Here is a 12,189-nt window from a genome sequence, read left to right as displayed (position 1 = left end):
TTTCCAACAGATGGCCTCACATTATCCTCAAGAACCCTCTGGTACAATGAAGAATTCATCATGGATTCTATGATGGTCAGCTGCCCAGGCCCTGATGCAGCCAAGCTGCCCCAAACTATAATATTTCCACCACCATGCTTTACAGTTGGTATCAGGTTCTTGTGGTCAAATGCTGTCTTTGGTTTTCGCTAAACATGTCCTCTGGTACTGTGGCCAAATAGCTCTACCTTTGACTCATCTGTCCAAAGCACATTGTTCCAGAAGTGCTGGTCTTTGCCTCGGTGTTCATTGGCAAACTTTAGTCTTGCCCTGATGTTCTTTCTGGACAGCAAATGTTTCCTCCTGGCACACATCCCATGTTGATCAAATTTGTGCAGCCTCTTTCTAATGGTAGGCTCGTGCACTTTGACATCAACAGTGATCCTAAGTGATCTATCACAATCGTGTTTTTGTCGAGACTGTATCTATCTTTCGGTGTGTGTACCTATAGCGTATCTTTTGGAAAATTTTCGGTGCTAATTTTTCGTACATGTATACACAATCGTCGGTTAATGGTATCGAGTATTCTGCGGCCTAGTACTCGTAGGCTTAGACTACCGTACCGTCTCCGACCTTGTGGTTTTTTTTCTCTCAGCGATTCGTCGAATGCGCTGAAATTATTTTCGTTCTCTGTTTCGTACCAGTCGTTCACCCCATACCTCCTTGTTTAATATCTGTACTCACAAAAAAAAAAAAAACCCCAAAAAAATATTTCCTTCCCAGGTCTTATTCGTTTATTTGTTGTTCTTTTTGTTCGTTCGTTCTTTGTTCGCGATCACGCGGCTAGAAATGTATAATCTCTCCCCTGAACAACTATTTTCTCTCATATATTATAACACCCTTTTCTTCTTTTCCTACAAAAGGATGCTTTCGTCTTGCTCACCAAATCTATTCATTCCAAAAAATATATATAATACCATCTCTTACAGTTCCTCCTTTCTACATTCCCCAAACTATCCAGAACTTCACCCTTCCTCCAGTGTCCTCAAACGTATTTTTGACTCGAAGGTCTCAAACTCATTTTGCAAAAAATATTCGTTTCCCATGAATCGTACACTTTTCAAAATCCAATCTCACCCCTCCCCTCCAAATCCTCCCCATCACCCATCCCTTTCAAATCTCCCCCCTTGCCCCTTCCCTCCCCTCCCTCCTAGACTCCCCCCACACCCCTCCCCTCCGAGACTCTCCCTCGCTCCTCCCCTCCTAGACTCCCCTCTCACCCCTCCTCCTCAAAGCATCCTCCCTGCTTCTTCCCCCTTCCAACTTTCACCTTCATCTCCCCAAACCTTCTGCCTCGCTCTTCCCCCTCCTCAAATAACACCTCACTGTGCCTCACCCAATCTCCATCAAACCTTTTGTCCGCCCCATTCTTCCCTTTCTCCAAGCTATTCTGAAATCTCTGAAATCTCTGACACACCTTCAACAGCTCTCCCTACCTCTTCCTCCTCTTCCACATCTTACCCTACCCCTCCCCCCCCCCCCTGTTCTGGACCCGATGCTCCCCCTTCCTCTTCATTAACGGTATGGACCTCAAACATCCGGGGCCTTCGCTCAAACTTGACTGACCTCTCCATACAGGTTGCTTCTGACAAACCAGATGTGATCTGCTTAACAGACACTTTCCTCCTTCATGATGTCTCTGATGCCTTGGTATCTCTCCCAGGTTACTCCCTCCTCCGGTATGATAGACCTGAGCCTCGTCCTGGAGGTGGGGTTGCTATCTTTATAAAAAACTCTCTTCCTCACTCGCCCTCCACTGCCCTCTCTCCACCTCACCCCCAGGAATACCTTTGGCTACGGCTTCCCCTTTGCTCCCACCTTTTGTTCATATGTGTGTTGTACCGTCCACCAAACAGCGATGACTCCATCTACATCTCACTGTCTGATAATATGGACCAACTTCTATCTACCCATCCCAACTCTCTCTTCCTCATATGTGGTGATTTCAATTGTCACCATGCCAGTTGGCTGGGGGTGGGTACCTCTCTCACCAGCCATGGCTCTTCAGCAAAGGACTTCTGCGACTCACTGGGACTGACACAATCTGTCAATTTCCCGACCCGGATCTCAGTCAACGGAGCATCTTCTCTTCTGGATTTGGTTATGACAAACTTCCCTGAAAATGTCTGCTGCTCTTCTTCTGCTCCAATCGGCTCATCTGATCATGTGCTTGTCAAAGTGGACATCTCTCTGACCATTCTCAGAGAGCCTCCTCAGCGTCGACGAGTCTGGCATTTCACTCAGGCCAACTGGCACGGTCTTCAAGCAGCCATCAATCATCTGGACTGGTCTCCCATCTCTACTGCCTCTGACATCAACTCATCCTGGGAATTCTTTCAAAGTAAATTGCTCTCTCTCATGCACAGATTTATACCATCTCGTCTTCAGTTGTCATACCCTTCCTCCCGTCCATGGTACACGGAATCTTGTGGTGAGGCTGTTGTACAGAAACAACTTGCTTTCGTCTCCTGGAAAGCAAATCCAACGGAAGGAAATCTCATTTCCTTTCACAAAGCCCGAAACAAGTGTGTGTCCACCCTCAGGAGAGCCAGGAAACAATATCTCACCATTCTCAAGACCGAACTCTCTTATCTGTCTCCCTCTTCCAAATCCTGGTGGCGTCTGGTCAAATCTGTTTCTGGTGTTTGTTCCCCCTCCATCCCCTCCCTCACCTCAAACGGCTTAACGGCTGACTCCGCACGTGAAAAAGCTGAATGCCTCAACTCTGTGTTTGCCTCTAAATCTTGTGTCCCAAACCCATCCCTCTCTGTACCCACCGTACCCAGTCGTACCCAGCTGCTCCTGGACTCTGTGTCCTTTCCTCCTGACAAGGTGGAAAAGTTTCTGTCAACCCTCGACTCTGATTCTGCAACTGGTCCTGACGGCATCAGCCCACGGGTCCTAAAATCATGTTCTTCTGCTCTTTCACTTCCTCTTTCTGTTCTCTTCACCCTCTCTTTTGCTCAAGGTCATCTGCCATCTGCTTGGAAATCAGCCAACATCACCGGTTTGCACAAAAAAGGTGCAAAAACAGATCCCAGCAACTACAGACCAATCAGCCTTCTCCCAATTATCAGCAAAGTCATGGAATCCATCATTGCTTCAGATATTAAATCTTTCCTCTTCTCCAATGGCTTGATCTCTGATCATCAATTTGGTTTCAGACCTGGTCACTCTACTCTGGACATGCTGCTTCTGCTTTCTCAACAATGGATGGAGGTCCTCAACGCCAAACAGGAAATTAGAGCTGTCTCCCTTGACATTTCACGTGCCTTCGATACGGTCTGGCACCCTGCTCTGCTCACCAAACTCTCCTCCTTTGGTATCCATGGAAATCTCCACGCATGGCTGGCGGACTTCCTCTCTGGTCGTAGTCAACGTGTGGCCCTGAATGGGTTTCTCTCATCTCCTCTTCCTGTTCAGGCTGGAGTTCCCCAAGGTAGTGTTCTGGGCCCTGTGCTTTTTCTGGTCTTCATCAATGATCTCTCTGACTCTCTTGAAAATCCTCTCTATCTCTTTGCTGACGACTCTACTCTCTGTCGCTCCATTCCTCATCCCTCAGCTCGGCAGTCTGCAGCCTCCTCACTCTCTGCAGACCTGGACAAAATCACAGACTGGTCAAACAAGTGGAACATGTCTTTCAATCCTGACAAATCTCACACTCTTACAATGTCTCTCCGAAAGGACCGACTGGACAACCCTCCCATCTACTTTCTCAACAATCCTCTCCAAGAAGTTCTGTCGCTCAAGCTTTTGGGTCTCACTATCTGCCATGATCTTTCTTGGGAAAACCACATTTCCAAGCTGGCCTCCAAAGCCAGTCGCCGACTGGGCATCCTCCGTCGTGCGAAGTCCTTCCTTGGCACACCTGAGCTCCTCACCACATACAAGGCTTTCATCCGCAGCTCAATGGAATACTGTTCCCCCCTCTGGGCTGGTGCTCCTGCCTCACACCTTGCTCGGCTTCACGCTGTTGAGGCCAAAGCTTTCAGAATCATTGGAATCTCCTGCGATGTAGTCAACACCGAGGGCCTTTCACTCACTCACCGCAGGCAGGTTGGTGGTCTTTCTGTCTTCTACCGACTCCTCTCCGGCCTTGCTCCCCCAGCTCTCTCTGTGCTCTGTCCCCCCAATATTCCTTCAGGTCGCACAAGATCTGCCTGCAACCTTCTTATGGTTAAACTGCCAAAGTCTAGGCACTCTGCTCACCTTCACTCTTTCATTCCCCTTTTCTCCCGCCTCTGGAACAAACTCCCCCACTCCCTTCAATCCCACTCCTCCCTCCAGGTCTTTAAAACAGCTGTTCACCACCATCTCTTATCTTCCCCCATCGAAAACCTTGATCTTTTCTACCCCCGGTAATTCACCCCAGAGTCCTTGCAGTGTTCATATGTTTTATTCCTCTCCCACCTCCCACCAAGTCCTACCGATGTCCCTGCTCTCAAATGTTGTGTTTGTGTCCTTCCCCCTCTCTCCCCATCTTGTCTGCCGCTCCCCTTGTTTTTTGTGTTTTGTGTGTCGGTTTGTCTTTTTGTGTGATTAATGTTAGCTCTTTCACGAGCCTCGATCTTGTATACAAAAAAAAAAAACAAAAAAAAAAACAGTGGCAAGAGCTACCTGTAGGTCCCGTGATGACATTCTGGGGTTCTTTGAGACTTCTTTCAGTATCTTGCGGTCTGCTCTCGGGCTGAACTTGCTGGGGCGGCCTGGCCTGAACAAGTTGGCAGTTGTTTGGAATCTTCTCCACTTGTAGATGATCTTCCGGACAGTCGAATGATTGATTTCAAATTGTTTGGAGATCTTTTTAAATCCCTTCCCAGACTTGTAGGCATCTACAACCTTCTTTCTGAAGGCCCCAGATAGCTCTTTTGATGTAGGCATGGTGATGCCGCACACTTCAACAACAAAGACCAAACCAAACTAAATGTCTGAGGTTTAAATAAGACAGGTTCCGCCAAGATCCTCTCTAACGATGTTCTAAACATTTGCACCTGAGCTGATGCACCTGAATCTCATTTTAGGTATTTGAAGTAGTGATAAATGTAGGGGTGTAATTCCTTTTTCCACATGCGAAATTTGCATTTATGTTTATTTAAATTATACAATGGACTACAAAATATAAATGTTTCATGATATTTGTTGTATTATATCACCTTTATCTATCAATATTGTTGAAATGAAGATCAAATAGCTGTATGTTGAAATATGTTGAAAAAGTCAAAACTTTACATGGGGTGTACTTACTTTTTCACGTGACTGTATATATATATATATATATGAACGAACGAACGAACGAACGAACGAACGAACGCACGCACGCACGCACACACACACACACACACACACACACACACACACACACACACACACACACACACACACACACACACACACACACACACACACACACACAAACACACACACACACACCCCCTTTTGTTGTAACCAACAATTAAATCTTCATCTGACACCCCATGCTTTGCTTTGTATTTTGCCTGTCATAACACTGAAGAACAAATGATCCATTTTTGTACCAATTCAGCAAACTTTGCAGTTCATTTAAACTGGTGTTCACAATGATCAAGGTCTTAAGCTCGAAAGTCAAGGGCGGGATTTCGGAATTTGAAAAAAAACAATAGTTATGATTTAAGTGTCAGTATAAAATTTGAATATTGGATAAAAACTAATTGTTAAAAGAAAAGTATGAAATGCATGCAAAGCAACAAGACTGGTGCAATTCAGACAATTCCAAAAATGTGCCCATTTCTGATTTTTTTTGGTATATATCATGCAAACTAAATGGCTCATGCAAGCTTTTGACTAAGTTCAAGCATGGTACATTAATTAAATTCCCACCTTTAAATGTTGCAGAGATTGCTTGCGATGGTCGTAGTTGAACTTGTTCCTCCGTGGAAGATGTCCCATTTCGGTTGAGCAGCTCGTCAGCTGAACCAGCTTTACCCAGGACATGATCCTGATGAAACTCCTCACTCCAATCAGCTGAACGACTTTGCAGTCTCTCCCGTTCCACAAGCCAAACTGCCTTTGGTGTACCATTACCTCCTGGGACAGAGCGAGGAAGTAGTGGGCTTTGGGCTGGAGAAGCAGCTGGAGAGTTGTGCGGTGAGCTCAGCTGACGTGTTGTTGTGATAGCATAGGCTGTAGCTACAACAGGGTGGCGACTTATGTGGCCACGATTGCCATGACCAAGGGCTAACAGTGCAGATGGTGAGTGTGGGCTACCAGTTAGAGCCTCCAGTAAAGGACTATGGGATGATGACCCTAGTTGGGAACACGTATATGGGGATATACTTTCTACTCCAGGACTTGTAACTCCACCAAAGATCTCCAAGTCATGAGCACACCCACTGGATGCTTCAGCTGAGGCAACATTTGATTCTTCTTTAATCCCCATTCTGCTGGCATCAACCTCTGGTATATTGTCACCACTAGTTTCAATTCCTAAAGATCGTTGTTCAGGTATACAACTGTAAAAAATGTCCACTTGATTATTCATATCATTATCAAATGCAGGGGGTCTCTCAATAATTGTTGAACCCAATTTTGATTCATCAACATCTTGCTCATTGATATGTCCAATCATATGCTGTTGCACAATGGCCTCTTCAATGTCTGCAAGGAGATTGTCTGTTTCATACATAGTAACCTCTGGTTCTGGTGCTGAGTGGAAGCTATTTGCATCAGTCTCTGAGCTGGGAGTTCGCACCACCTGCTGTCGACCAACATTGGTCACCTGCACAGCTTGCTCACGATGTGGTAACACATGGCTGACCTTTAATCCCTCGGTGTCCTGATTTGCAGTCTCAGCTGGAAGCTTCTCAGGCGAGTCACTCGCTTCACTACGACTGACAGCTCGGCGCCGGCGTATCCCCAAAAAGCCACCTGAGCCACCAATAGAATCGTGTTTCCCCTTCTTCTTGCTGGTTGCATCACCTTTCCCACGGCCCATCCAGCCTTTAGACACATCACCTCGGCTAGAATGCCCCAATGTGTTCTCTTCTGCACGACGGAGCTTCGCATCCTGATTGCCCATCGGGCCTGCACAGCAAGCATGCAGATCACAATCAGAACGAAAGCTTTTTCCTTTTTGAAATGAACAATTAAAAGATGGGACGTACCAGGCCACGGAGCTGGCTGCAGCAGAGTTTCCTGCTGCCGATGATAATACAGGAATGGCTTCTCGTCCCACTCCTTCCCCAACCTCGGCTGGATGCGCAAGGCAGGCGAATAATGAGCTGGCCCTCCCCTGAGAAGGATTACAGTCTTCCACAGCCCTCCAATGGGCTCGCGCTCTGCAGCAGCGCCAGCTGACAGCTCCTGACGCGATGTAAGGCCGTGTGTAGCAGACGTCGTACAAGTGCTGGCTTAACTGTAGAATATTGCATCTGCTTTCCATGCTACCACTGCCTGGTAAAGAAAAAGAGCCTCAGCATCCAGCCACAGACTGCAAAAAGAAAAAGACAGATTATGTAGGACAGCAAATCTACACAAGAAAAAAAGATTATACCTCTCACATCTATAATAGGTTAGGAAAGAGGAAAATGATTGGTTTGCAAACAATTACCGAAGCAAAACGAGAATTTTGAATCCAATATCTGAGCATTCCATTAAAAAAAATTTCCCCATTTTATTGGACATCCAATAACATTAGGTTTCTGATTCGGTTTATATTTTAAAGGAGATGACGAGGAATAACCTCAACAATCCATTTGACATTTCATTGGCTACTTCTATAATATGTATGTATGCAAACCATCATTTATGTACGCATATAGATACGAGTGTGTTTGCTTACACACACACACACACATATATGTATATGTATATATATGTGTGTGTGTGTGTGTGTATGTGTATGTGTGTGTGTGTGTGTGTGTGTGTGTGTGTGTGTGTGTGTGTGTGTGTGTGTGTGTGTGGTGAAGGTTATAAAGGTGGGTGTTCGAGTACTCCACCATAGTTACTCGTTTGGTGCTGTGGATTCTGGGAGTGGAGGCTGTTATGTTGTTGTAGTCTGTGTTCTCACTGGCTGGGAGTGGCGGTATGTACGCATCCAGGTGTAGTTGCTGCATCTGGAGGAGTATGTGCCCCTGCTGGCCCACCTTAGCTGACCGTATCGAGGTTGAAGGGCCGAAAGGGGATGATGCTGAGGACCTCGACTGAGGACCCGGTCAGTGCGGCACACTTGTGACCAGGTGTTTTGAAATTATATATATACAAGCAGAAGTACCCAGCGTTGCCGGGAGGGGGAGAGGGGGAGGGGGAGGGGGGGGGGAAGGGAGGAAGGGGAGTGGCTCACGTTTCTGAGTGAATGTGATGCCGATCAGGAAGAAGAAGAAGCCGAACTACCAAATTCGTACACTTCCGGAATTGTTTGATTTATTTGTATTCAAATGTCTGCTAATTGTTTTGTATTTATTTATGCGAATGTGTACTTGTATATAACTGTCATTAATTTAAAAAGGCTTCTCCACTAGAGGGATCTTTTTTATTTTATTTTTTTTAACGCCAAAAAACGAACTTTTTTGGTCAATTTTTCTTTTTTTTTGCCGAAAACACTCCCAGGCACAAATTGATGAACCTCTGAAAGTTTGATGAAGATCCGTTCAGCCATCTCTGAATAAAACGCGGACACACAAAAACTGGACACGCACACACAACTCACGTTTATTTACATATACTAGGGCATGCCCGTACTACATATACATCTAAAAGTATATCCCCCCCCCCCCCCCCCTCTATTTACATGCAATGGTTTGGTCCAAAGCGAACGGCTTGCGAGTACGGTGACAATCCCCCCCCCTCTATTTACATGAAATGCTTTGGTCCAAAGCGAACGGCTTGCGAGTACGGTGACAATCCCCCCCCCCCCCTCTATTTACATGAAATGGTTTGGTCCAAAGCGAACGGCTTGCGAGTACGGTGACAATCCCCCCCCCCTCTATTTACATGAAATGGTTTGGTCCAAAGCTAACGGCTTGCGGACGCGGAGTTTGGCAAAGAAATCGCCATCGCGTGCACAAATGCGCAGGAAAGCGAATGAATCGCAAATTAGTTTAAAAACATAGTTTAACGCCCGAGCGAGTTTAACGCAATCGCAAATCGCATCGCAAAGCGAAAGAATCGCAAATTAGTTGTAATTAGTTTTAAAACATAGTTTAATGCCAACATAGCGCCAACATAGTTTGCCGACGGGAAATAAATGAATACGTTCTCAAATGTGCCATCCGAGGCAGAGTGTGTTCGCCACGTTCGGCACACGCGATAGCTCGCTGCTCTCTGATTGGTTGAATCGTTTTTTGGACATAGCTCGGTAAGTAATTGTCCGATTAATATGAAACCTTGAAAAGGCACATCCTCGGGTCCCCAGCAATATACCTGGCAAGTTTCAAGTATATCGGACCGGTAGTTGTCGAGAAACAGCGGTCGCATACACACACACACACACACACACACACACACACACACACACACACACACACACACACACACACACACACACACACACACACACACACACACAGACAGAGATTAGTGGAATTATAGATAGATATATATATATACACTTTTTTTTTTTTTACAACATTTTTACAGACGGAAGCCAAACAGTTCAATCTTGGTTTCATCAGACCACAGAATCTTGTTTCTCAGTCTGAGAGTCCTTTAGGTTCTTTTTTGCAAACTCCAAGCAGGCTTTCATGTGTCTTTCACTGAGGAGAGGCTTCCGTCTGCCACTCTGCCATAAAGCCCAGATCGTTGGAGTGTTGCAGTGATGGTTGTCCTTCTGGAAGTTTCTCCCATCTCCACACAGGATCTCTGGAGCTCAGCCAGAGTGACCAGCAAGTTCTTGGTCACCTCTATTACCAAGGCCCTTCTCCCCCGATTGCCCAGTTTGGCCGGGCGGCCAGCTCTAAGGAAGAGTCCTGGTTGTTCCAAACTTCTTCCATTTAAGAATATTATGGAGGCAATTGTGCTCTTGGGAACCTTCAATGCAGCAGAAATTTTTTTGTAGGCTTCCCTAGATCTGCGCCTCGACACAATCCTGTCTCTGAGCTCTGCAGGCAGTTACTTCGACCTCATGGCTTTGTTTTTGCTCTGATATGCATTGTCAGCTTTGAGACCTTAGACAGGTGTGCGCCTTTCCAAATCATGTCCAATCAATTGAATTTACCGCAGGTGGACTCCAATCAAGGTGTAGAAACATCTCAAAGATGATCAAGAGAAATGGGAGGCACCTGAGCTAAATTTCAAGTGTCATAGCAAAGGGTCTGAATACTTATGTCAATGTGATATTTCAGTTGTTTTTTTAAAAATAAATTTGCAAAACTTTCCAAAATACTGTTTTCTCTTTGTCATTATGGGGTATTGAGTGTAGATTGATGAGGGAAAAAATGAATTTAAACGATTTCAGTATAAGGCTGCAACATAACAAAATGTGAAAAAAGTGTATGGTCTGAATACTTTCTGAAAGCATGGTATATATATATATACCGTGCACGGTATTGAGCAACCTCTAAATATTGTCCAATCAAGCTCAAATTTTCACCACAAACTACATTCTTCAATAGGAATAGGGGCAGGCTTGTGGGGAAATGAAAATACAATCTTCAAATTTTTGGACCACCCTAATATATATACAGTGTATATATATATATATATATAAATATATATAAATATATATATATCTATATATATCTATATATATCTATATATATCTATATATATCTATATATATCTATATATATCTATATATATCTATATATATCTATATATATCTATATATATCTATATATATCTATATATATATATATATCTATATATATATATATATATCTATATATATATATATATATATATATATATATATATACACATCTTACTATATATATATATGCATTCTTCTGTTCATGGTCACCAGGTCTACAGGAGGAATGAGTTGTCGGCATTTTCCGGTCACTCGGTTTACAATGAGGATTCGTGTTTTGCACACCAATCCAGTCTCCCACATTACACAAATTGGGTTTACCATAGTATTACAAAGACCTGTCAAGTTTTTATTAAAATCATCACCAAGGTTAAAACAAAACATTTTATTTTTAAGTGCCTGAATTTTCAAGCATCGATTGCACTTATTAGCTCTTATTAATCAATCAGCTCATTGTCCATATTTTACAAGCTCCACAATTAGCATGAGAATAGGATGCTGAAAATTCAACCTCATATTGCCACCGGTTTAATTACCAATCTAACAGTGGTGCTAAATGCAGGCAGATAATGTGGAGGGTTTAGGCAGTATAAAAATATTAATGGTCCCTGGGGGTTAAGGGATAGGTACGGGGTGGGGAAAGACCCCAATAAATGGGTCTCATCTCATGCAAGAAGGTGCAGTCTTACAAAGCTCGTGACCAGATATATAGGAACTTTGGATTTTTTATTAATAGCCATATGATGGGATTGGGACTGTACTATACTATCCATACCGAGAAGGTAAGATGCCTCAAATCAGAAATATCAGAGGAAGATTTTTTTTCAGGGGCTACCTACTTGTTGCATTTAAGGCAGTCTTCTCGTGCTGTGCCCAAAGGCAGGTTCAGTGCTACAAAAAAAAGGTAAGGGTTTGCAGTTACTTTCAGTGATGATCAAGGCAGAGAATTTACATTTGTCGATAATGCCAGCGATAACTCACCTACTCTTTGCCAAAAGACACTGTGGGAAATTTTCTATCCACCAATGAATGCGAGCAGGTACGCCCCCAGGTTGACAAATCGTTGGAAGAAGGATGCATGTAACACCCTGCCTACAATTGAAGCACCAATCCCAAACCTTATAGTCAGGTTGGTAATCGAATGGGGTTGGACAACACAGAAAAGTGTGTCACCACGACCATCTGTCCAACCTCTAGATTGAATTTTCAAACTTGTCTCCCTACTCCAATACCTGGTGGCACCTTGGTAAGTGTCTCTGGTGTATGATATCTGTCTATCCCTTCGTTTACTTCAAATGGCACCACAGTCGACTTTGCTCATGAGAAGGCCGAATGCCTCGATTCTGTATTAGATCCCCAATTCTGTACTCACCCTACCAAGTTGCACCCAACTGCTCTTGGAGTCTGTGCCTTTTTCAGCTGAGAAG

The 12,189-nt window shown here is 44.4% G+C and overlaps 1 protein-coding gene across 1 annotated transcript in view; it reads right to left on the bottom strand.

Moving 5' to 3' along the window:
* Positions 1-11,655, bottom strand: part of LOC137435422 (uncharacterized) — a 104,656-nt gene extending 93,001 nt beyond the window's left edge. The window contains exons 1-3 of the mRNA XM_068129203.2: positions 11,602-11,655; positions 7,179-7,504; positions 5,896-7,098 (exon numbers count right to left, since the gene is read on the bottom strand). Of these exons, the coding sequence (XP_067985304.2) occupies positions 5,896-7,093 (1,198 nt within the window). The 5' untranslated portion in view covers positions 7,094-7,098; positions 7,179-7,504; positions 11,602-11,655. The remainder of the gene's footprint in view (positions 1-5,895; positions 7,099-7,178; positions 7,505-11,601) is intronic.
* Positions 11,656-12,189: the final 534 nt, after the last annotated feature.

The sequence above is a fragment of the Myxine glutinosa genome, chromosome 1 (genome assembly GCF_964187855.1).
Source record: "Myxine glutinosa chromosome 1, kmMyxGlut1.1, whole genome shotgun sequence".
Taxonomy (NCBI): domain Eukaryota; kingdom Metazoa; phylum Chordata; class Myxini; order Myxiniformes; family Myxinidae; genus Myxine; species Myxine glutinosa.
Note: the sequence above shows the minus strand (reverse complement) of the source record. Positions and strands in the feature narration are given on the sequence as shown.